General features: G+C 40.4%; 1 protein-coding gene across 2 annotated transcripts; it reads right to left on the reverse strand.

Moving 5' to 3' along the window:
• Positions 1–8: 8 nt before the first annotated feature.
• LOC132954973 (vinculin) lies at positions 9–27,381 on the reverse strand. Of its 2 annotated transcripts, none has more exons than XM_061027541.1 (21): positions 27,032–27,381; positions 16,290–16,360; positions 14,121–14,271; positions 12,218–12,326; positions 11,303–11,425; positions 11,030–11,190; positions 8,398–8,488; positions 8,126–8,273; positions 7,471–7,624; positions 7,201–7,376; positions 6,382–6,572; positions 4,702–4,901; positions 3,643–3,771; positions 3,360–3,509; positions 3,087–3,195; positions 2,691–2,993; positions 2,479–2,603; positions 2,170–2,355; positions 1,879–2,082; positions 1,665–1,769; positions 9–1,547 (listed from the first exon to the last, which is right to left on the reverse strand). In XM_061027541.1, the coding sequence occupies exons 1-21, from the start codon at positions 27,197–27,199 to the stop codon at positions 1,401–1,403; spliced, it is 3,201 nt and encodes a 1,066-aa protein (XP_060883524.1). In that variant the 5' UTR covers positions 27,200–27,381; the 3' UTR covers positions 9–1,400. The 2 variants fall into 2 exon arrangements, with proteins under 2 accessions (XP_060883524.1, XP_060883523.1); XM_061027540.1 differs by having other exon boundaries at positions 8,398–8,491.

Below are 27,381 nucleotides of genomic sequence, written 5' to 3' on the forward strand. Positions count from 1 at the left end.
CAAACACGTCCAAGTGCTATAAAATGCTTTATTACAAAATTGTGAACAATGCCTCAAAAAAATGCAGTTCAGGCCTGTTTAAACCCATCTAAGTTGCATAATATTGATATGGTTTAGGGTTTGCATAGAGCATTATTCCACTTAAAGTTGAAGTCATGAGCAGATGTAGCTTTAGAGAAGGATCATGTACAACAAGTGCTTTGAACAAATGAACGCCATCATACCTTGTACAAATGATACAAAACATCTATTAACCAAAACTTGCATCCGTTGCAAATAAAGTTTCTTTCACAAAGGCACATCAGTTGGTATCAGATACTTAAAAAAGACACATTCTTACTAATGGACATTTCAAAAATATCTACTACAGTGACCACAAAAAGTAGCCAGTTATATTTAGTGTATCAAGTCAAAAATGTGAGAAGATTAAAAGAAGATCTAACCGTATGCAGATGATGCTGTGCTCTCTCTTAATGGGTCGTTCTCTTGACTTCCTAAGAGAAATGTGCTTTTCATGTATCACAAGAAATTATTATGCACAACAAGATTACACGAGAAAACAGCAGTCAAGAAGAGCCTCTTTAAATATGACTTAGCTTGCTGAAGAAATTTTGGCTATAAGGCCTCATACTTATGTGCAAGCATGTTTGTAATCTCAAAGCAAAATAGGATACATAAATGTTCTTAGAAAGAGTAAGCTGCTGTTGTAAGAAGCTAGCCCGTTTGTTGACCGAAGAAAGACAACTATACTTTCAAAGGTCATGACACAATGTCTTTGGCAGAACCCCGAAGAAAATATAGATTGCTACAATTGCATTACAGTATGTCAAATAATGACCAGTGTTTCTCTTTCACTTGCAATAAAAGTGTAAACAGGCATAATACCACTTGATACATTTTGCGTGTTGAGGATCGGCTTGTACTGTACTTGTAACTACTCCTCAAAGTTCATGTGCTTATCCAAGCAAAGGTGAATGAATGAAGTGATAGTAAAATGATCAGTACAAACATACAAAATTGTCTTTAGGTTTGTCTAGAAGAGGCCAAACAACAACATTATATCATGTGAAATCCAACCTCTAATCCAATTATATGTATATTCCTGGGATTTTTGAAAGTAAAACACATTTTTTTTTACACACTTAAGGAAAAAAAAAACAACAACTCACCAGTAAAAATCTAACCCATAACTCGCACTGACAGTCCCATCCTTTACATTCTACCAGAACAGCAACTGTTACAGACAGGACATGGGACTAAAAGAGAAGCTTTGCTCATACAGTATTAGAGTGAGGGGCGCTGATATCATAGCTCTTGAGAAAATATATTTCTGTCCGTTCAACGTCCTCTTGGACGGCTGGTTTGAACCAGCATGAAGCAGAGCAACAGTAGCTTTTTGCTTACTGGTACCAAGGGGTCTTTCTCACCCAGTGAAGGGTGAAACCTGCGTCTGTTCGGATCTTGATGGAAGCTGCCTCAGCCTCCCTGACCGTCTCCTTCACAGACTGCATCAGGTTCTGAGCATTGTGGACCAACATCTCAGTGGCCTGTTGTAAAGAAATAGAAATAAAGATTACAGTAATGTACAAGACAGGAACATTGCTTTCTAACGGGATACAAAGTAAATATTGTGAATTGCAACACATTAAAAGTATGAAGCTTACCTGCTCAGACTCCTCTTCACTAATGTTGGTACGACCCAACATGGTGGCCTTGACTGTGGAAAGGATTTTGAGCTGAGTGCTGATGGTGGGAATACGCTCACACACCTGAAAGAAGGGCAGAAAGCTTATAATACAAAAAGTGTGATACCATGGCGTTTTAAAAATTAGTCTTCCTGATATTACAAAATCTTCAGATAGAGTTGAGCGGACTGACCTGAAGCAGGTTGGTCCTGATACGCTTGTCAGTACACTGCTTGGCCACCTCCTTAGCCAATCGTGTGACCTCGTCAGAAGCCTTAGCGATGTCCTTGGCGCACTGGATGAGAGCACGCTTGTTTCCACTGCCTCCGCGCACAAGGCGTGACATCTCAGCCATGAGCAGGGCCATTCGTTTGGCCGCTCCAATGATGTCATTTCCCTATAAAGCACAACAGGATCATAATTAAACTTAATTTATAGGATTTTAAAATACAAGTTCATAATTGTTTTAAAAGTTTTCCCTTACTTTGCTGGACCATTTGCGGGCTTCATCGTGGAGCTGCCTGGCAGCCACCATCATAGGCTCGTTGACCACATCACCAGCCTTCTGCTCAGGGAAATCCTCATCCTTCTCATCTGGGGGAGGAGGCCTGGGGGGAGGAACTTCACCCTCAGGAAGAGGAGGTTTGGGTGGTGCTGCTTCATCATTTAGCTGCAAGAATGAGGTAAAGTTTTATATGGTTTGAAAATACACAAGCTCTTAGATGCTTAACTAAAGCAGCTTTGGATGAATTACCAAATTAAAATTAAAATCTGAGTTTATAAGAGGTCTTACATTAAGCTGATCCAGTTCAGGAGGAGGTGGTGGGAAGTCTGGCTCCTGGGGCTGGAATGCCTCCCTGACCTTTGCCACGGCACCAAGAATCTTATAACCCGAGTCCAGAAAGCCCTTCTGAAGATCTGGTGAAGAAAAAAAAAAATCATCTTTATACCAAATCTACATCACACAAGTCATTACAATGAAACATATTTCTGAGATCATCTTACTTGGATCTTGAATATTTCCTGCCACTGCCTTTGCATCCATCACCATAGGAGAAATTGTCTGGCTCAGTTCATCAGACGCAGCTTTCACCATCTCCCTGAATTTAGGATCCTCAGAGTTCTCCACCTCTCGCTTCGCCACCAGGAGGATGCGGTTGGCTCTGCGGGCGATGCTGGTGGCGCCGGCGACCAACATCTGAGGCTGGTGGTTAGCCATTGCCACACGGCACTTATCCAGGTCCTTCTTGATGGCCTCCTCTGAGGCATCCAGCAGGGATTTGGTATCTATGGCCTCGTCCACCAAACCTTAAAACACGTTTAAATAAAAAATAATATTCAAAATAACATCGGGAGGTGTGAAATAGGTGGATGCGATCAGGGAATTTCATGAATCTTCACCTGTCATTTTCTCCACATTGTCAATCCACTGGTTCTTCATGGTTTCAAAATGCTCATATGCAGCTTGGTTGCCAGGGTTTCTCAGCAGAATACGAGCAGCAGACACCACCTAAAAAAAAATAGAAAACAATCAGTGCCATTAATTGTCAGTCCAATGACAACTGCTAAAGACTTGGCTCAAGAAGCGAGAAACGCTTAAGCTGTGTGACTCGTGACGCAGAGTGGAGGGCACACACAAACGGAAACAGATATAAACACTAAACCGTGACATACTTGTGGTGTTAAGTCTCTCGTTGACTTGACGGCCGCCTGGATTCCTTCCACTGTGCTCTTGTTGGCAGTGCCGACAGCAGCAGCTTTCTCTGCTGTGGCGCCAAGCTTGTTGGCGTGGTTCTCGAAGTTGGCAGCTCTCTCGTCGAAGACCTGCACATGATTCAATCACAAACAATTATTCCAAAAGGGTTCTTAGATATAATACAACATCTTGCCATTAAACATATAACTCTACTGAAGGAGTGAGATCACAGTGAGGAACTGTGACTGTGCAGCTGCTGACCTCATCTCTGTTGGGGGCGTCCAGAGGGGCGGTAGCAGCCACTGCCAGTAACTTGATGGGAGTGGTGGTGTCACTGAAGATGTCGGACACCTCCTGAGTCATCGCCTCCTGCATTTTCCCTTTTAGTTCCTTGGAAAGAGGACACACAGATGTTCAAATAAATCAAATAAATCTTGAGGACTTAGTAAAGTAAAGTTGGAATTTCATATTGAGTTTCAACATTTTCTGGTAAAATACATCACACACAAATACACAAATACATTATGACAAAAACTAGTGAACGTTACTGACTATTATATTGACTGGTCTTTTTTTTTTTTAAAAACATCAAAATCACTACTCACTCGATAAAATGATAGCAAAACTGAGTGAATGATTCTTCAGAAAAGCAGGGGATAGCATGTAAGTTAGGAGTCATACACGTTTTGAAATGTTACTTGGTAGGATTTAAACTGAAATATATATTTAACATGATGGTGGTTGTTCTCAACTATCTTGTAGATTTAGAGCTTACATTCAGTTACTCAGAATTTAGTTTCTACTTATTGCTTTTTATGAACCCATGAAGAATGTTTTCCGACTGTCTTGAGAATGTTTTCTGACTGTCTTCATTTGAGATTCATACAGAAGTTTCTAAGCATGTAGCCATAATCTTTTAACTAATTTTAAAAGGAATATAGCCCAAAATAAATTGAAGTATTATTCAGATGTATGATGGGCACAATTTTACCTGATGTTTAATATTTTGCTATCTTCAGTTTTTTCATTATTGTACTTTTTATATGTTATTATCTTAAAACGTCATTGTGACAGGGTACATTAAATATTGTCCTCTCACTTTAAACAACTAACTTGTCTTCAAATCCTTTATTTTGGCAGCCAATCTTCGAGTACAACCATTCCACTGTGTTCATGCTCTATTTGCATATCAGAGTTTTGCATGATTCCCTCACTGCTAACCAGCAGAGGGGGTAGTTTCTCTGACTCTGTGACTGAGTCCTGCTCTATGACAAAGAAGCGACAGGTTTTTAATGTGAAGGAAAGTGCGAGTGATTTTACTTTCAAAGCCTCTTGGAGCTGCTGAGCCACAGCACGAGCCTGAGGGGAGTCCCCTTCTCCACGGGCAGCCAGGTCGGCCAGCTGGGCCATGAGCTGCTCCACCTGCTCACACCTACCCAGCATCTCCTGCCTGTACGGGCCAGGCAGAGCGTTGGCCAACCTGCGACCCTCTGCCACTAGCCCCCGGATGGCTGCCTGGCCTAAATACACATAAACACAAAAAGATTTTTAAAAAGATACACACAAACAACTCTGCTCCCTGCAGACTTATTAAGGGTTAGGCTGAAACAACATAGATGCACTCATGTACCTCAGTGACGAGTCATCTACTGCTTCTCTTTGTCAATGATTACCGGTAATATGATTTTTTTCTTTATCACTTTAAAACTATTGTAGTTATTAAATTCTGTTTGTTTAATCTTGTATAGTAGTGGTTGTCAAACTTTTTCACTACAACAAACTAGACCTCTGACCCCTTTTTGATTAAATGTTATCCCTCATCTGAAAGACTTTTCCTGTTAAAAAGCTTTATTACAGAAAATATATAAAATACAAGAGGTCATACATCATTATGGTACTTATAGAAGGCATAGCGTAAATACATTTTTTGTGACCCCTTCGAACCCCTTTTAGGACCTAGAGGTGAAACGGATCACAGTCGATCCATTATCCTTAAGGATCACAACCCATGGTTCAGGCTGTAGGTCATCCGCGAATTAATGAAAATATGTATCATCATTATGTAAAATAAATGTACTGCTGATAAATCCCTGTGCAGATTTACAATGAAAAGAATGCAGCTTTAAAATAGTGAGCAGTATAAAACAGTATAAAACAGAAATATCACAGCTTTGTGACATTTTATTGTGTATGGTACACTTCAACTTTACTCACTCGTGTGTCCGCATTTACAATGCAGGTATAGCTGGTGGTTGGTTCTGTTTTACAACAATCAGTGACTTATAATCGGATATGTTATCATGCAGCTTACTGTAGTTTATAGCTGTAAACTCAGACAAATACTAACTCTGTAAAAGAGCGCTGTGTTCAGTCCAAACTGAAGTACGTAAAGTCCCTAAATGCACACTCCCCATTTGTTTTGTCTGTCTTACATAAACACACACTTCAGGAGCAGTCTGTGCACACACAGTGAAATGAGTGGTCGGTGTACGTTACTTGTTCAGCAGTGTCAAAGCTCATATGTGTGAAAAAAAACGACAGTTTTTGTTTAGTTTTTGTTCTTGAAAAAGTCTCAAAGTGATTATTAGAGTTTTACTCAAAAGACAAGAAGCAAGTCTTTATATGTGAGAGACTGGAACAAGATACTTTGATAAGTGAATGTATTTATTTACACTAGAGGGGAAAGAATCCACTGGCCTCTTCTGTATTAGTTCATGTTATGTCTCTGAGGTAAGCTTCGCAGCAGCCAGTGTGCAGCTCTATTGTAAATATGTCAGACGATGTCCAGGTTTTTAAGGAGTCACGCCAAAACCAAATAGAAAATTGACAGTGTTTGGAGAGCTTTGTGGAATGTTGCGTACAGTGGATAGCGACATGTACTCCAAGTGTCTGGTCTGCAGTTTTGACCACAGCAGCAGTGGAAGGAATGTGAAGAAGTGTGAGGCAGAGATAGAGAGACAAGGAAGTAGGGGAGGGTGGGAGGGTGGGAGCCAAACTCACCCACACCGCTGTCATCCATGGATGGATTGTCAATCCAGCGCTGTGCCTGCTCAATCTTTCCTTCCAAGTGTACAGCTGCCTTTGCAGGCCTGCTGTTGGCCACAGCTTTGTTGGTCTTGGACTGCAAGTTCTGCAGAGCGGTGGCGATCTGTTTTGCCAAAGCTCTGGCTTCAGGAGTGTCACCTTTACCCCTATAAGGAATTACAGGATTAAAGCCTGAGCTAGTATGTTGTCAAACAGATAAGGCTGAAATGAGGTTTGTTAATAGTCAGCTTCACAAAGACCATGATAGCAGTGTCATCTAAATATGGAAAAGTTCACTTTAAAATGTTTTAAAAAGAGTGCATTTTACAGAACAAAGCTCTTAGTCTAGAGACCCCTTGTTCAAGGTGGAAAGGGAAGGGTTCCAGTTGAATTGTAGCATGAAAAGTGAACTCCAGCAGGAAAAAAAGCCATGTGTGCATGTTATGACAAGATTTTACAAGATAACTGTTCAAAGAAAACCAGCAGAGATAAAATAGCTCAGTGATCTAGGGGAAGGAAATGACTTAACATGACATTTTTATGCCGATTAGCAGTATTGAACATCGAAATTCCTGCAGATGTAAAACCAAACACCAATACTTTGAAGCAATAGTGTTAACAGATGCAATGTGATGATGAAAGGGTTGAATTGAAGCATTTGACCAACAGTAAGGAAGTGTAAAGGCAAACAAATGGGGTTAGGAAAAAGGGCCAATCCTAGCCAGGCTTGGACTCGCAAAAAAAAAAAACCCTCAGCATAAGATGAAGAAATCTTTCCAGCAGTCAGTTACTTACTGTCTTCTGAGATCAGACAGTTTGGCAGTCATTGCTGCGATCTCTCCAATAGACCGCAAGATGTCATCTCTTTCTTTGGGGTCCTCACACATGTCTGCAATCTTTTTGGCCTCAGTGAGCAAAGCCTTGATGTTCTCTTCTCCCTCTGGATCACCGTTAGGGTCTGCCAGCCAGTTCTGCAGGGACAGGAAAAACACAAAACATCATCAAGTTCTTGAATTTAGAGGTCTTGGCACACATCCTATAAGACGAACAGGGTTAATGACCTACCTGTGCAGCATCGATCCTTTTGGCGATGACCTGCTTGGAATTAGTCATGGCCTCCAGCTTGCGCGCAGCATTTTCCACCTTGCCAGTTAACACGTCGAGCCCCTGGGAAACCTGCTGCGCCTTCTGCATGGCTGCTGGGGAAGTGCCCTGACCTCTGGGGTGGACAAGGACAACACATGGATACCATAACCCGCAGCATGGCTACAGCATGCCTTTAAAGACCACACATGCATATCCCTTTGTTTGTTTACTTGAGCTTGGTCCTCCTGTATTTCTAAACTCTAAATTGCTAAGTTGTCAGAGGAGGAACTCAACCAGTGGTTCAAGTAAATTGTGGGTTAACACCAGACAGCTGCTTTGAATCCAGCATGACTAAGGGTCTCTGATGACAACCAGATTTCATATCAGAGGGAAATCATTTCCACTGTTACACACTATAATCTCCCAGAAAGATGCTTACTGCCTTACTCTCCATACCATTAGAAAGATATAAAATCAACACCTGAATAAGAGAGGGAATGATCTAAAAAATGCCCATGGTTACAAAATAAGATTATCTAAGTAAAAACACATGGGCTGCGTAAAATATTTGGATTATTTTGTCAGAATTACAACACAGACACACAAACCAATGTACATATAGTGTACAGTGTACCTGGCCCTCATCTCAGACACCTGGTCGGTCATCTGGCCCAGAGTCTTGGCCGTGCCCAGGATATCTCTGCGCTCCTTCCCAGCACACAGTTCCCCAACTTTCCCAGCTTCATCCAGGATCTGTCGGATGGCCTGCTCACCTGCGTCCCCTAAAAGCAGAAAAACAAAGTCAGACAAATCACTAATGTCACCGGTTACAACTCGATTGTCAGACAACGTGATTAGCAGCAGAATGAACAGTTGGGGGAAAAAAAGGACGTGGAAGTTTATTACCTGGTTGAGCGTTCGGATCCCTCAGCCAGTTCTTAGCATGAGCCATCTTTGAGTCGATGAGCCCCAGAGCCCTCTTCATGGCCTCTGTGTCCTTTGGGTTTGAAAGACGGAATAAATGAATAACTTAAAGGGAATCAATGCAACTGAAGAACACTTACAGAAAAGTCGACCAACAACGTTATGTCCACATGTTCTCTCTGTGGGTCTATATTCTTAAGTTCTATATTCTAAGTATGTTCTTTGGGGATGAGGTAAACATGTGTTGCTGTATAATTTTATTCAGCTTTACAGATATATATTAATGTTAGCTAATATTGGCCCATCACGCTATATCAGTCTCACTGAAAAACATTTCTGGCTTGCACCTATCTACAAACTACTTTATAATAAATATGAAGAAGAAAAGCATAGCGCTCTGATGTCATCATTTCTAATTCTCCCTGCAGTGTCTGATAACTTTAAACACTTATTAATGAAGGTTCAGTTTAAGAGAGCTGCATTCTGAGTGACTTTTCAGGGCTGCACTTTTGCAAAGTAAACATAAAATCTATTCCCTTAGTAGCGCACATAGGTGTATCAGATATTAGTACATTTTGACTCAGTATTGGCCTCAAATATCCCATACCAGTCTAAATCAATTTAAAAAATAATTATAAATCCAAGGTTAGAGAGTATTATTTCTAATCAGAGGTTTTCTAATTAACACAATGCTAAAAAACCAGGAGTGTTTAAGTTGTTTCCATCACTAACATTAGACAGGAACAACCCTGTAGCACATGCTCCTTCTATCATTCACATTGTTATAAAAGCCAAAACACTCTTCATTGTATCTCAATCAGAGCGGATGGAAATACAACAATCTGTCCAGCATTGGCTGACTTGACAATGAGTCCACTCATTGTCGAAGTCTGTAACACAAAGTAGAGTCCTGTAGGACATGGAGCAAAGCAGGAGGACGGAGCGGATGAATGAGTACAATGGCACAAAAATCTGAAACATCAGGTCACAATTCATAGTGCAGCTTGAGTCTTCCTTTTGAGTTAACTGCGAGTTTCATAACATATTATACTGCATAAGCACAAACTGCAACTGTTTGTCTTTAAAATATTCAACCCAAAAATGTTCTCAACCTTCACACGCATCATTTAGTCAAAGATAAAGAGAACAAAAAGCTTGTTTTGTGTGAGTAACTGGGAGTGCGAAAGCAGAGCTGAACAAGGGAGGGGGGAAAAAAAGGAAGTGTGCATAGGTGTGAGGAAATGTTTGCAGAGCTGCGTGGGTGTATTAGTTTACTTTTCAAACTTGTGCAGCTGCTGCTCTGCCAGAAAACACTTGTTTATGTTTGTGAAAAGCTAGTGGAGTTATGTTAGACATGGAGAGATGGTGGTGGATATTTGCACTTATACTAAATACACACACACACTCACCAGGAAATAAAATCAAACAGAAAGGAGTTACTCATAAAAACAGACATGGTGTGGTTCATGGCATTAGTAGAAAGATTAGGTAAAGTTAGAGGACAGATTTTTTTTAATTGGGTTTTAGAATTGTACGCAAACTTGGCCATATCTGTAATGTTAAGTAAAATTCATATCAGTTTTTATATGTGCTCTCCTCATATGACGAGTACAGAGTAGGAAAACAGAGATTTGTCATTATTAGCATCAAGCTCAATACTGCTTCAGTCAGGTCAATCAATAATCAGACAGGTAGAGGACACACATGTAGTGAGGATCAAATGACACAGGAGGAGGACACATAGGTTTAGTTACATGTTATGTATGTAATGAAGCAAAATAAATACAATGAAGGACGAAAAATACTGCATAGATCAACATTTCAGCATTTCTACCTGCTTTTTTTTTTTTCCAAATCAACACCATTCCATCAGCAGTCCAAACATACTCAAACCGCTAATTGTATGTATTGTTCTAATCATCGTCAATGGTTCAACCTCACAATGAAATCAGTGTGGATAAGCACACAATGGCACCACAAAGCAGACAGCACACACATCTGCCGGACATGCCGCCGCACAAACAAGGTGCGAGAGGTGAGGCTTACCTTCTACAGGGGGTGAAGGGGGGGAAAGAAACAGTGAAAAGAAAAGGAAGAACGACATAAATATAAACATTGAAAAGGACATACCAACGGAAATGAAGTGTCACGGAAGATAGAAGTGGCATAGGAAAGAGCCGTTTCATGAGTGTCAGGACAGCGAAGAAGAACGTGCAGTGCAGAATAACAAAAAGAAGGGGAAAAAAAGCTAAACTAGCTACACAGAGAAACAGAAAAAGTTAAAGCGTTCCTTACTTAATTAATTAATAAAATAAAGGTTTAACATACAAAAAAACTAAAGAAGAAAGTGAAAGGTTTAAATTTACACCACTTAATATTCCCAGCCTGCATCAGCCTGACAAAGTCAAGTGTGTGAGAGAAGAGTATTTTTTTGTCTTGCATCACAGTTGATAGCTGCTATCAATAAACATTCCCCTAGAAAAAGTTTAAAGACTCTCATCTAGTGAAAGAGAGAAGTGTCTTGCTGATTACAATATATGTATAATGACAGCTGTGTGCATGAGACTATAATGTTCACAGAAAAAACTTGAAACAAAATATTTTTTGTTCGCACCTTGTTTGCCCAGGCATCCTCGTCCCAGGACGTGAGCTGCAGCACTCTGATGATCTCGTTTATCTCGGCGCTCATCTTCTCAAAAGTGAAGTTACGGTTCTTCAAAGCCTCCTCCACACCCTGACTGCCAGAGGTCTTGGTTGTCACGAAGATTTTGATACCTTGATAAGCAGAAATAGTACAAAAATTAATATGTGAACTGAAAAGTGTTGCCCTGAAAACATTAGGAATTAGGTTTTTTTTATAGATCAATAAGCATGATTAGGACGATACCTGAGATGAGGATGGGCAGCAGCTCTTTAACTGTGTTCATGGAGTTGACCAACATCACACGGTGCTCCTGGTGGGTCAGCTCCTGCTGTCGCTCATCGATCATCTTCGCCATCTTTGTCATCCCTGGACACAAAAAGCAAAAAAAAGGGAAGAAAAATAACTACAAAGCACATGAAGTCAAGTAACAACTTAAAGGAGCAATATGTAACTCTGACTCAAAGTAATTAAAAAAGGTACTGAAGTCCATATTCAATACATTAAAGAGAGATGTCTCCACCCACCTCTCCTCCCTAGAGTGGATGTGCACGCAGGTTGCTTTCAGTATAAAACCAGCTCTGCATCAATCTTTAAACATTTCTGTGTTCTAACCTCTCTAACCTCTCTCTTAAAAAGCATTATTCAGCAGGAGAAAACACTGATACAATTGATGAGTTCAGAAGCAAAACTCTGCATCTCTTGGTGCAAGTGTGAACACCGATTTGTTTGAAGATCATTTTGGACATTGCCTCAAAAACTATAGATCATTTAATCATTATGTGGAGGAGCATGTAACCCTCCGTGTAATATACAAAAAATCATCATAGACCTTGAAATTGAAGATTGGAGAGATTATTGATTGCATTAATCAACAATGTAAGACGGACCGTTCTTAAGAATTATTGATTTTAATCGTGCTACTTAACAATGATGAATGAAACTTTTTTTTTTTGTTTTACTTTTCTTTCACTTGTTATCGAGCATTTATTAACTTTGATAAGAAAAATCTAAATGAGTAAAAGCTGAATGCGTATGATTGCTAACAAAGAAATTTGGACTCAAGGGGAAATAAATAAGTCAACCATGAAAGAAACAGCCTGGGACACTGTGAGGTCTAGACAGCAATGTGCCTCCTGACTTATTTATCAGGGGACTGACCTGGTCCTAGATTCTTTGTGTAGGTGATCAGGTCCTCCATAGACTCCACCACCTCGGCCACTGTCAGGTACTCCAGGATGCCTTTGCACACGCGGATTATTTTGCGGACCTGTGACAATGTTCAGGTGAAAACAAAACAAAAAAACTCAATCAAACACAATATTGCAGACGAGTGATTATGCAAACACAGCCCCCACCGCTGCCCCTTCTCTTCGCATTCCCTCTAATTACACTCTGATAATGCTGCCTAATGACATTCCAGCCTCTTTGTCCTCTTTCTCTCATGCTTTGTACAGACTGCTGGACTCACAGAGCCATCCCTGAGTAGCATTTGAAAACATGATGCCACCGCTGACTGATGACTCCTGCTGAGTCCTGCTGACTGCTGCAGACAGCGAGGGGGACGCCTGATGTCTGCTCCAAGAGAGCTGATCAGCAACTTTCTTTATTTTCCTCTCCAATCCTCAGAGGAAAAAGACAGATGGGCATGCCTGATGGATAATGAACCTTGCCTGGTTCAAGATTTAGGATGTTTTTGAGTTAGAAATATGGACAGTTCCAAAGACTTATGTGGCATATTTATCTACCTCTCTGTCTTCTCTATAAGCATTATAGTACCCAGGGGGAGTGCAGGAATGGAATGTCCTAACACCAGAATGCAGCCTCTGCCATGCTGAAGTAACCATTAAAAATGCACTTAATGAAAATCAATGATGCAAGCTTGAAAATAGTTACAAGCTCTTACAGCTGCGTTTGGTCTAATTCTCATCCTCTGCTGGTTATTAGTATCCAGTCAAAGAGTTAAAGATTATACATTTTTCACACAAGCACAGAACTCCAGAAAATGTCCAGATTATTATTTTTTCACCCTGAATTCATCTTTTTTTTTTTCATTTCAGTGTGAAGTCAGGGTGAACTGATGTGTGAATGCAGCAGGAAATTTTCAGGAAAATTCACTGCAAGCATGTGGGAAGAGAGGGCAAAAATCATAGAGTCAAACTCTGTTGCCTGGTCTGCCATCTTGGATATGTTATAAACATAACACTGATTGCAGCAGCGTTCTTTTTACATCATGTCCTGCACTCCCAAGACCCCCCACCCCCCTCTCCCATCTGACAGGGACAATCTCCAGCTGTGAGGGACATGTGTCAAAGAACAGCTTAAGAACATTTCAGTGCAGGGTGTCTAGTCCATGTGTGAAAAGGGCTTTAGTAGTGTCCAATAGTCTTTCAGACGATCCCATGCTGTGATACAAATGCAGATAACATCTATTACAACCTGACCAAAATTTGATTCTTCAGACTAATGTCATTATTTTTCTAATTAATAAGTCTAAGCAACTAAGCATCTAACTATTCCTGCTTAAAGCTTAAGCTTCCTTTGTGGTGCATGCAGGAGCTTTACGTTCTTGGCATTTGTCTGGTTGCACTGCACTAGTCAGCTTATCAAGAATTCTGCTTTCTGTCTTTATTAATGTTTAAAACCAGTGGAGAGAAGAGAGAAGAGAGGGAGTGAAGTCCTATTGACATATTTTCAGTCATCTGTAAACATGTGGTCAGTTCAGGGAATGGGGGAAAAAAAGGAAAAGAAAATCAAAGCACATGGAAGCAGCACACACCAGTTTGCAACAATGCTTTATTAATGTGCTTGGAGAGCTCTGAAGCACAGGAGGCAGAGAAATCAATTCTTCCTCCATCGGGTGTCTGAATAAACTGCCTTTATTTACTTGTTTCTGAAGTTGTTGGTCAACCACACCCAAGGAGGAGGACACCCAAGATAATAAAGCTCTTAAGCTGATGATATACCTGATTGATGTGTAATTCCTACAAAAAAAATCAGCAAACAGACCTCTGCTGAGGACATTGTTTTAATAAAATAAAATAACTAATAAATAAATGAATACCTCGGCCTCATCGAAGGTCAGAAGCAGGTCAGAGGTCCCAGATAAGATGCCCCGTGAGCCATCGATGAGATAATCCCGAGCAGGAACGGAGTAAGGATCAGCTTTCAGCATAGAAGCTGCCTGCACTAGCTTTGTGCATGCATTCTCCACTCTGGGGAGAGAAGAAACACAAAGATATGAAAACGAGTCTCAAAAAGAAAAAATCTCATAACAAGTCATGCTGTTGATATGAAGCCCTTCAGAAGCCAGATGGACATTATACATGGAAACAGCAAACTGCCTGCAGCAAAAACAGATGGAAGCTTGGGGATAGAGCTAGCCATAACATGGAGTAGCTACTGTCTAAGCACTTTCATTTCCTCTTCTTATATACGCAATTCATAAAATTTCAAGCAGACACTAGAGTGAAAGCGGAGGGTATATAAATAACAGAAAAATATTTTCATATCAACCTCCATACAGGGGTTAAATGGGGTTTTCTCTTCACTGTAAGTCAGAAGGTCAAATCACACTTCTTTTCATGATTTTGTGTTTATGAATTTAGCATGAATTTAGGGATTCAAACTTTTTAACCTGCTTATATGTGACTGTACCCAAAGCTAGGTGTTCACACATTCTGTGTAAAGGCTTAATCATCCTTACACTACTGTCAGTTGTTGCCTTCCTGTATGACAAGCTGTTTGTTCATGCAATCAGCACCGAACATCTTCACACATAAGCTGCATTACAGCGTTGTTACAGCCCTGAAGATAGACTACTTTAGGGGTTAAGCTTAGAGGTCTGTTCTTTTACCTTGGAAATTTTACTGCTATTTTTTGTTTTTGGAGAAGTAGGTTACTATGATGAGCTTGAGAAATATTTTTTTCTATCAAAAAGCGGAATAAATACTAAAATACCATTCTATTTTTTGAGTGAGCCGGATATGAGGGATGCATGCTGGGGGAGTGTCATAACTGAAGCACTTCTTACTGTGACTGATCTAACGGCCTCATGAGGCAAGATTGTGATTGTTCACACAGGATGTGATTGTGACTACAGGAGGCAGAGCTCCGTCATGGCTGGCTCAGGTCCAATTTAACCCTTGTTTCCACAAAAATGTTAATGATTGATAGTTGTCTCCTGGGTGTGATGCACTTTGTGAACTCAGAGAAGCAAAAAACCTCAGGCTAAGTCCTTGGATATGGCGTCAGGCATGCTACCTGCATTGTATCAAAACAGTCATATTGCGCATAGAAACAGGCAACAAGCCAAGATATACTGTTGAAATGTTGCAACAGGGCTGTTTTCCTCAAAAAGGGGCCAAGCAAGACGAGCTCAGTTTCTAACCTTCTCAGGGAGCAAGTTTCCTGCAGGATAAAGGCTAATAGATGAGCATGACATCGAGGCTCACATGACTGTGTGTGTGTGTGTGTGTGTGTGTGTGTGTGTGTGTGTGTGTGTGTGTGTGTGTGTGTGTGTGTGTGTGTGTGCAGAGTCATCCAGCCAGCAGCGTCCTTCAGCATGCTAGCGAGAAACTGCCATGCATTAACCGGACCCCGACAGACACTATATTTAGTGGAGGAGACGCATTCCAGCACATGTGCTGATGGATGACGACAGGGTGACGATGTGACTTTGAGGCGCCAAATGTGTTGAGCCTGATGACCTGCGCCTGCCAATGCGATTCATCCCTGACCTTGGGGGGGGTAATAAGGAATAAAGTCTTTATGCGGACATATGGAAGCTGAGACCTACATAAGATTTAGCTAATGCAGAGAGAAAAAGATACATTAAAACACATGTTCATATCTCCTTTTCTACATCGATATGTTAACGTTTTTGTTTTATGTTTTCACGTTAACCTAAAGCAGCAGCAGCAGCCAGGGGCCAGATTGTACGAGGGCGTGTATGAGTTTGTGGCCTTTCTCCTTTTGAGTAAAGGAGCTCCTCTGAGTGCAATGAAGTATTTATGTTACACTGGGGCAAGACTCTGAGGCACTTAACATGCCATGTCTGACCTTTGCTTGGGCACAACCAGCCATTACTGCAACAGATAAAGAGAGAAAGAGAGCCCCAGAGAGGCGAGTGGGTTCCACATACTGTAAAGAGAGAACTGTTTCATCCTAATACATTTGAAGGGTTTGACACTGAAAGAAATGGAGGTCTGAAATAAGAGTAATCTTTGCTTACTTGATGAAAGCTGGTGGCATGTCCCTTTTCATGATCTGGTCCTCCGTGGTCTGTACAGTCTCCTTCCCCACCTGGTAAACACAGACTCCATGAATAAAAATGTTCTTACCATGATTCATTGCAACAAGTTAAATAAATAAATAAAATATACACACACATCAAAAGAACTCATTTTTCCGAACCTGACTTTTCTGATGTTGCTCATGGGACATTATAATTAATACCAACAATGAATTAACACAGACTATATCCCTAAAGTAGGTGCTGCACAGGGTATCAGAGCATTTCCCAGCATGCACTGTGCAAAGACACCTGTTCAGGTCACTGGTCCACCACAGTGTATAGACCAATACAGAGAGAGCCCATCTGTGCTATCCCAGTCGTACAGATATTTTTTAGAGGCATTAACAGACTGGAAGAGGAAACTTAGTAGATAACCAGGGAGAGCATAATAAGCATATGATAACCAGGAATTTGACCAGCAACCAGCAAATTTTGACTTATAAGCTGAGCTGTCTGGGAGTTTTTTTAAAGGGAAATGAGCCATTCAAAGGGGCAGCAGGGTCATTCTTTTCCATCACAGTGGCTACAGAAGATGATACAAAGGCTTACCTACAGTGTGCCTAAAGGAACAAATTAGAGTGCAATAAAAAAAAAGGAGAATCAATGCATTCATTTGGGAGCTTAATTAATTGCGATTAACGCGTAAATTCCATAGACTGTAAATATGAATGGACGACGCCTGAGTGACGTCACTCATCTGTTACTGCAGGGGATGCCTGAGGTTCATCGGCAGCAGCCGCCATGCTGGAAATGCTAACTCAGCCTAACTTTCAGTCAATCTAACAACAGGCTGAGAGCCGAAGCTGAGGCGGGTTTTAAGCTTCTTGGCAAACCGCTACACTGGTCCCACCTGTCAATCAGGTCAGCTAAAATCCTTTGAACAACTGTGGATAATACGTATCGTTAATAAAATCAAAACGAATGTGTTATAAAAAAAAATTCACTCCCGTACTGTGTGTGCCCGTGAGGACAATAACTAATCAGATCTAATTCGTCCTTTGTACCAAGATGTAAATATGTTAATATCTACTGTAAAAACTGCCTTTCGTATGTGACTTCCGGGGCTCCTGGAACAGGCGTCAAGCAGACACTCGACGAACTGCAGGATTATGCACCTGAGGTTGCCGCTTGGCAAATTCTTACAGCCCTGATTTTAACTGACATTATTAGGTTCCAAATTTAAAAAGGCCAAAAAAAAACAAAAAAAAAAGTTCACCTGATGGCATTTTAAAAGAAGTTGTTTCACTCTAACTCTGCTGCCAATAAGCTACTCTATCATATTTCAAACGTGGTGAAGCAGGAACCAAGGGTGGTAAACCGTCTCCAGAGGGTGCAGGAAACAGCCCCCACCAAACCTCTACACTGATGACTAGTTCATCAGTCACAAGGCTTTTGTATCTGTCAACACCTTAAGCTCTGACACTAAGTTTTAAAGGAGTTGTCACGCTCGTTCTGGTTCAGTGATATTAAAATGTTGATCTTCTTCAAGGCTTTGATGAAACTTGGGCACACATTTCATACATGGATAGTACGTCATATGCGTGAGTAGAAACTCTGTAACCACAACTTTCCCCCTTCGGGAGTTTAGTCTTTAATCATAGAGTTTTGCAGAATGATGTCCCGTTACTCGTCCAGTGAACCATTATATCAACAAGGCAGCTGCTGGGGGGACGCCAGGCCTCAGCACAGTTATAATGTGCAAAGCAGCTGAACGCCTCCTCTGCCTCAAATGCCAAAATGACTCACCTCCCCCATCATGACCTCAGCTCTGTAGGGGGACACAATTCGCCCACGTCGAACTGCCATGGGTGAGGGATCACACGCGTTCATACAGGGACACGGATCAAGCTGACAGGTATAAATGAGCTGCATCACGGCCCAAATGGGACATGTTAAACCTTTTCTTTTCCATTTCACATTTAACAAATGTTACCTGATCGATACCCTCACTATCACAAATCAATTAGCAATATGTTATCTTTTTTACATGTTTAACTCTGCTCACTGTTACAACAAAGTTTTTGTACCCACAGAGGGATTATTTAGCTGATTTCCACTTGCCCTCAGCTCTGGGAATTGTTAATGGCATTGCTGTGGCACCAATTACAGACAGTTTTCAAACTTAGTGAATAGATGAATACATTAATAATTCAGCAGCTACACTGGAAGTAAAATGATTTTGCTTTTATTTTAGGGATTTGCATTCTAAATTTGGTGCTGAGGTTAGCATTCCCAAAGAGCTCATCAATGTGTCTGACACAAGGCAGTAACAGAGTCATTTCAGGTGGTTGATGCAGAGACTGTAATGGAGCAGAGCAGACATACGTCTCCTCGTTCCCCTTTTACCCCCGGACCAGAGAGACTCCCGAGTAACTAAGTGCTTAAATCAAGGCCAGAGGTTGTGCCAAACCAAAACTGGGGCTTAGCAGAGGCTGTCCATCTCAGAGCGAAGTGGTAATGCCACCCTGACACTCCACCAATGAGCGGTCCTGAACAAAAGCCAACGACAACTAAAGCTGTTCTGTCTCGTTCAACTAAAGGGCAGCGGGGCAACAGACTGGGGAAATAGGGCACTGACAGAGTAGTAAACATTACTGAGGGGGCAGGAAGTGGCAAAAAGACCACACACCCACTAACAATACTGATGTAACCTCAATGAAGAAAGTACCACTCTCTCTTCCATTTGTCTCCAATATACAAACCAAGTGTGTTGCCAAAATAATCTTTTACAGATTTTGCAATTTTCTTAAATTTTGTTTCAGATTCCAAAACACTTGAATTTTAGTATTAACATTTATTTGTGTGTCTTTAGGAAACTGTTTGTAAAAACATTTGAGAACAAACTTCATTCTGGACATGAAACTGTAACCCCTTCAACCACTGTAAAGCTCATTCATATTTGTTTGTACAGTGATGACACACCGATATCCCCTCCATAAGTTACACTTTTCTGAATGAACTGAAAGCAGTCCAACATCAATGTTCTTCATGCTCAGATACTTAGTAAACTTTATAGTTAATCAAGAGTCATTTAAGCAATAAAACAAATAAACTCACAATAACAATGTATATTCTGTTACTTGTACGGACCTTTTTTTTCCCTATTTTTCAAACCTTAAAAAAAAAAAAATGTGGGACTCCAACCATTTGTAAAATTGGCATATCTATATTTTCATGAAGTGGATGAGAATAGGATGAACACCATTCTGATCTTGAAATGACACATCTTCTAAGATACTGGTCAACGTCTAAATAAAAGCTTGTCTAATCCAAGAACAGAACACATGACTTAGATTAACATGAGATCAAGTCAAGTTCAGACATGATTGAAGCTGACGACGAAAAGAAGACACCATATGCCAAAGATGTGGAGTCAAAAGCCAATTGCATGCTGAATTTAACGAGTGCTGAGTCATATTTTCCCAATAGCATCATGCAGCAATGTGTCTGAGGCTTAAGCAAAGTTGAGGCGCTTGGTACTGTTTCCAACTGGTCATCATGGTCTTCCTTTCCCCCTGCAGAGCCTCTTCCTATTGTCTGAAGTTCAAAAACAGTCTGTAGCAGAACAGGGATCCAGATAAATCACTGCAAAAATAGAACTGTGACCCAACTGTTGTTGTCAAGCAATCCGTGACGCCTGGTCTTATTGCTATAAGCCTCTATCCAAAGTTTCCACATCCCATTCTTATGATACCAACAGTAACCAAGCTTGACATGGGGGGCGGCAACTTGCAATTGTTGAAACTACTGATTTATGTTCACTGTTTTCCTTGAAAGATTTCATCTTTCAAAATGTCCATTTCTAGCTGTCTGAAATCTAGTAAAGAACTAAAAAACTGTCTTTTTCTGAACTTCAATTAATTCATTATATATTGATATAAAGCTGGGAAAAGGAGCAAAGAATTATATTTTTAAATCTGGAACCAATTAGCTTTATGTATGACCGTAATAACCAATTATTTTCCTGTCATTAATTTATAAATAATTAAGTACTCTTGAGAGGTAGGACTGAGTATTGGCAGAACTTGAAATACCATATAAAGTCCCATTACTTGAATTGAAATTAAAGTGTTTACTTCCAACAGTCTAAGTTTATGTTGTAAGATTGGAGAGAGGGAGTAAAATAGCTTAAGATTGAACATGGTATAGCAATTCTCAAGTTGATCAGTGCTTTCTCACACCTTTGGAGGAAAGAAGGGAAGAAGAAGTTAAATGTCCAGTCAGTGTCAACTCATTCTCTATCAGCATCGACTCCCAGTTTTCACTTCCACCTTCTTTTCTCAATCTTTTACCGATCCAGTGTCATCTTCTTCCAAGCTGTCACACAGCACACTACTGGCTGACTTGTCTCATTTACCATTTCTGGCTAGAGAGGAAACACTGACACTCCTTTTACCACCCTAGAGCGCTGTGTGGAAACCCTGTGTTGTGAAGTAGCTTGATAAAGTGGCTGCTCCTTTAGAACAAACTCAGCTTTGTTGACAGCAGCCCATCGCTCTGCTGGGAGAAGAAAGGCCACTCTGACAGGCTCAAGGCTGCCAAGACACTGCCTGCCTTTCACATGTTGGGCAGTTTCAGCACAATGCTGCACTGGTAATGGTGACCACCAGGATCTATGTTGGAAAATTCTGGCAAGTGCTCGGACTGCTGCCCTTAGCAATGTCCTACAAATAAATTAAGTTATTCAGCGCAGAGGTGCAATTCTGACACCAATTCCAGCATTAAGTGACTTTGTACTGCAATCTGATGAGACATGCTCACACGAATTGATGGCACAGCACTCCATTAGCTCCTCTTGATCAATACTCCCAGAACCAGTGAGTGCTGTGTTCGAAGATATCAAATGACTTTTGACTAATAATGACTCAGAGGCTCAGTAGAGAGGTTGCAGGTTGTCAAGTGGTGACCAACATGGTTTATTCATTTTGTTCAGGAAGTAGCTCTACGTGGGGTTTCCAAGGTGATGAAAGTCACAAATCAAATGGCCCGCTTGGCTCTGACCAAACATTCTCTGCAGCCAGAGAAGATATATCACAGCTATCTATCTCATGTTACAAGGGCTTAGCAGCAAGTACAGTGTTATTGGGGAGCGGCACTCATCAGGGAGAATCCTTCTGTTGAAAATAACAGTGAGTGAATACAAGGCCCGTCACAGACGAGTTGACATTTTCCACAAGAACACGGGGTGCTTAACAAACCGATAACAAGAGATTACTTTTATTGCATCTGCTGAGGGTTGAGGAGAAAGGAGCAACTTTACACCCAGTGCTGCTATAAAGAGATTTAATGGACCATAAACCAAGGGACCTACATCTTTCAGTGCACTGTAGCACCATCAATTTGCATTTGAGCTATTAAAACTGTCATCAACCATTTGGGGGAAAACTTCATCTATAATTTATATCTTCTAAAATAATTAGAGCAAAGTATTTAAAAGCTTGTAAAGTTTGTTTTTAAGTTTATTATTACGGTAATTAATTAGGAATTTATACCCTTTGATTGGGTAGCACAATTTCAGCGTTGTTGGAATTTATCACACTTCATATCATTATCACAACATTGAGCAATTTTATCCCACAAGGTCTACCCTTGTTTGTACTTTTTGCAAACTATTGATGCCCCCAAATACTGTAACTGAACTGTATGCAGACATAATTTTTTTAATTATGTATCATGTACAGGATGAAGGTAAGACTATTTATTGAAAAAAGCATGTTGACAATGTAAAACTACCAAACTACCACTCAACTTTAATCTTTTTGGCAACAATGTTGATAAGCGGTATTTGCAGGTGTGTTTTTGGATCTCACTTAAAAGATCCAGTTCTTCAGGAATATAAATTAAAAGAATTGTTGCGAACAAATTGTTTGTTCTCAATCATTAAAACCTGATAACTCTTGAATAAGTGGCAGCCCTTCTCCAGTGTATTGTAAACATCACTGCAAAGAGAGAGGGGTTTCCCTTCTCTGGCTCACACCACAGTTCCTGAGCAGGGCCGACAGCTGCCGGGTCTTCCTGACTTGGCTTCCTGCATTTCCTCATCAAGTCAACACTCCTCCGCCCCCACCTATCCTGACCATTTTTATTCTGACAGATGACAAAAAGTCTACAGGTGCAATATGAATGAATATGAAAAGATTGGATTATCTCTTTTCATTTGAAATAATTTCAGCATCTGCTGTTCTTATGTTGCTGCAGACTTCAGAAGCTTAGTGTGAGCTGCATGAATTGATTTCCCTTGGAAAAGTTGCAGTAAGCTGGAGCAGCAGGTTTTAGAAGGAGTTCTCTTTTGTTTGCCTTAAGCGCCTCAGTTAATGAACTAATTCACTTCCCATTTGTAAAGGATGAAAGTGGTGGGTGATTGAAAAATGTCACAATACTCAAGGGAACAACTTCCTTGCAATGATGGCATTGTTGCATAAAGCACAGAGGTATACTGTAAGCTTAAAAACACTGCAGAAGCAAGGACTCTTTTCTCAAATACCAAGATCAACTGTACAGTGCACACACACAGTAGGATCTCAACAAGTCATGAGAGCCTTGTAATGTGTGCAAACAGGAAGTCTGACAGGACTTTATCTGCTCCAGGACTCTACATCCCTGGCATTCTTCTCATTATCCCACGCCTATAAAAAGGAGCTATAAAAATAATGAAGTACAACAGGCCTGAAATAAAAAAGGGCCCCATTCAGTCAACTTAACAGAATGCTGACACAGAGAGGCATGTTGTTCTATACATTTAAACTCTCAGATTCACTTATAAAAGATAAACACTTCTGTGTCTACTTAGCTTGTATTATCTTACACTGAATAGGTATAATGGTCTGATTTTAATTCAAACACTCTTTAACACGAGATTCTGAACTTGTCACTAAAACCTGCAGCGCAAACACTGAACAGTTCTCCATCAGCTAATCCGGTTTTAGACAGGGATCTGCACGATTAGTCAATTAAACTATTAAACAATGTCACCCTTGCAAGATGGTACCGGAAATACACGTATGTCAAACTAATCATTATAAATATTTTTGATTAATTGAGGTCAACAATGCTTGTTAAATGTTTTGTCTAAGCTGTAACACAGCCACTGCTACTAGGCTAAAGCTCCAGTAATGGGCCGGATCTCCCCGCTCTACTGCTCGGATGTAAACCCAGCCCAGTGGGAGTATGGCATCCCGTAGGAGCATCGCAGTTTGGCAGTATTTTGATCTAGAAAACAGATGTTAAGCCTTGCTAGTGCTACCAAGTTATGTTTTCCTTTAGTGTATGTCAGCATTGCAAAAGCCATTTGTGCAATAATATAGGCCAACCTATTGCAAAACAGCTTTTGCAAGGATGATGAAGTCTTGCTTATTGAAAAGACATTGAACATCTTGTTTTTCACACATGTTGCCCACAAGTTCAGTTGACCACATCCTATTGGTTAAGACGACTCCAAGCTGCAAAGATATCACAGACAGAGGTAAAACTGACAAACAGTGGTGTTAATGCCTTCTCTGGGAGCTTTCTTAATTAATAATCATGCTCAATACTTCAGCAAAAATGTTCATTGAAAGGGTCAGCTTAACCCCCCACTGAGCACAGAAGCATTCCTGCTTGCAGGGAATTCTTCACATTCCTAAAATGCATCTCTAATTGAGGTTCCGCTATCGGAAAACACAAAAGTCAAAGATGCTGAGCTGAAGGATTTTGGAAATAACAGATATATTTGACTCAATGGTTTGTGGTAAAGCTAAGCTAAAAAAATCTGGGTCAGTTGTACTTTCATCTGCATGCATCTGGAATAATACAATTAATAATTGAAATGTCTGCACCTTTTTCACAGTGAGTGTACCAGATCTCATTAGACATCCTATACCTCATCCTCTTTCTTCCATCGGAATATACGAGAGTTTTCCATTCAAAGTCAAAATTGATTTACTCAGCTCCAGCTTCTTGCTCGAGAGTTATTGAAGAGAAATCAGGAAGGAGGAGGGCCTCTGTGCAACATGTGGTTTTCTGGATCACACAGTCAATGAGGTAGATTAAATAGCTTTTCTTTGACACTGCCAAGCTTTGTAAATGTCTAACCTAAATGGTAACAGGCAGCCTCATCTCCGGCCTTTCCAAGAATGAGCCTCCCTTTAAAGTCGTTCCCTCCTTAATGAGATGCTTTACTTTGTTTAACAGACTCCCTTAAACTCAGTCACTTTCAACAGGTGCACACTTAAAAAGCATGTTTCAAGACAAGTGTGTAAAACAATGAATACACATTGGAATAACAACACCTGGACAGTGAAAATAAGTTTTTCAAGAGAAGATTAAATTGTTCTAACAAGAAACAAGTCGAAAAACGAGTCACACACTGCATTTATTTACTCATTTGAGCTTCGTATGACTCACAGGACTGAAACCAGGAGAACATCTGATCCTTAACTTCTAAGTCATAACACTGTCCATGTTGTAATGTTGCTACGGTTACTGGAAATAATTACAGGCCTATCCATTCATTCAGACCTCTGTTGGAAAAATCTGATCACAATCAGAAACATCCAAAGCGGCTGTATCATTTCACCCCCAGCTTGTTGAGGTTGCACAGGCCATTTCATGTGTAAGGGAAATGCTGACAACATTGCATTCATGTGTAATTAATCATCAAAAAAATGTCATGTCACTATTTTTAGAGCAGCATTTTCTGGCAGCAGAAGAACTTTTAATCAAAATGACACAAACTATTATAGATATATCTGATGTGTTAGCTGACCTTTACAACTTATCAAGCAACTCGTTCTCAATATTAATACATCCCATCCAGTGGTTATTTTTCTTTTGCTCTTTAGTTGCCACATTCTACTTTCTTCACCAGTTAGCTGCTGGTGCTTGGCCTATGACAACAGACACAAAACTAAGAAGTCAACAAAAAGCCCCTTTGAAATGCTCCTTAGAGGAAGGAAGTTTTATGGGTGTAGACTTGAATACAATAGGGTGCAGACCTTCTTTAAAGATTAGGAATTGAGGGAAAACAAAGGTATAGGGAAAATGGAACTAGCCTAAATTGCTCTGGATCATAAACCTACTGAACACACTGCAGCTAATAGGCAATCTCTCTCAACAAGGAGTATCTTCACTGACAGGAGACACCAGAGCAATTGTCCAAATTTATCTACCACCAACTGTCAGGGGCTCTGTGCTCGACCAGACTGACAGAGAGAATGAAACACAGGAACCAAGTCTGCCTTAAATTAGTCTCTATCCCTTCCTCCTCTCATTTCAAGCCACTATATCTGACAGCCACCTCATATCCCCTTGTTTCCTTCTAAGAAACTTTTCTTGTATTGGTTTGTGTTGCAGGCTAAAATTAGAGGAAACAACTTTGTCATTTCCTTACTTTTTTTTTTTTTTGCGCTGATAGTCGCTGAGAGGAACATCAGTGTTGTTAGGTTCCTTTTAAATTCTAAATATAAATGAAACCACAGCTGCAGCTGGTCATCAGGATGCATGCAATGTAATGTTTTTTCTAAGAACAGTCTGTAAATACATAATTAATAGCCCCAAAGAGACATTTTAATTGTGCAGTGTGGGTAGAAATCAAGGGCACTAACTTCATACTAAGATATGAAAATGTATGAGTACTTGCCATATTGCATCAAAAGTGAGTCAAATTATAGGAGAGAAGTTTTATTTTTAGTTTGCAAAGTTAGGAGTGTTTATTTTGTTAGTACACGGGTTCTTTAAACAATATTCAAACAATTTAGGTTAAATGTTGTGTTTCTAGGATTTGGGGTTTAGACCAGTATATATTGAAACAATGATTATTTTATGTTCATTTCAATGCATCTCTTTCTAATTTCTATACCAATCTGATTATTTGATAAGCATAGAGGAAAAAACACACCTACAGTTTTTACTATGAGCTACAGATTTGCCATCAAGATAAGGTAAAAGAGTAAAATCAAACAGTTTAGAGGGAAGGTGTAGAGCTTGGATTTCAAGTCAGATCAAACCATATGATCAGTCAGTGAAGGCAGCATTACACTATCATAAGCATATCAATATATCTGACATGATATTGTGCAGCCTTTGTGAAAGTTGTCTTTGTAGAAGTTGTGTGATTTTGTATTATTGACTAATTTCGCTCAACTCTTCAAAAGCTTTAGTCGCCTATTCTACTGCAGACTTGTTTTAAAAGTTCCAGTGTCAAATGAAATGTCCTCTAATTTTTGGGTCAGTTAACCGAGGTTTCTAAAATAAAGCATCTTGTATTTAAAGTTCATTCATTCATTCACAAACAGATTTCATTATGATATTGAATTAATTCCACAGATTAAAATAAAAAAAAAAGGAGTGAACTAAGCTGATTCAGTGCCTGGTTTTGGCACACGAGCAGCAGTGCCTACGTCAGGATATGGCAGTCGGCACCAGAGGAGGCAGGGCGTATTTTCAAGGGGAAAAGGGCGTCACTGCCCTTTGCCCCGACTCAAACAACTTTAAATAACTTATAAAGCAGCCCTTTAATATCTTACAATTATAGAACAGAGTAAGCTAAAGGTGTTTAATGTAGGTGTGAATCAAAGTATAAGTAGCCTACGAGGGGGGCGGACGGTGTGGGACAAAGAGCGACAGGTATCCTACAGCACCCGCCGACTTTGGGCAGACTTTACCAGGTAGGGTACACTTTTCTCTAAAGGGTAGTAACTCACCCGAACAAGGTTGCTCACAGCCGCCTGCACGGCAGCCACCGGCGCCGTGAGATCTGGAATAGCTTTCCCGTCAACTTCACCTTCTTCATGCATTATCACCAGATGGGATATCTGCTGAGCCACCGGCTCCAGGATACTTTCTATCGTCTTCGTGTGGAAAACCGGCATGGTGACAACTTTAGACCACTACCCAAGAGAGAAAAAACAAAATATCCAACCACCTAAGGCAGTTTATCCCCCGAACTCCCGCTACAAGCGTGTTAAACAATCCCGTGAGCCCGTTTTTTCAGGACAGTTTCACCGTCCGGTATGAAGACTACAACTACTCCCGTGAAACCGTCAACGTGAAA

Source organism: Labrus mixtus, chromosome 21 (assembly GCF_963584025.1).
Source record: "Labrus mixtus chromosome 21, fLabMix1.1, whole genome shotgun sequence".
NCBI lineage: Eukaryota > Metazoa > Chordata > Actinopteri > Labriformes > Labridae > Labrus > Labrus mixtus.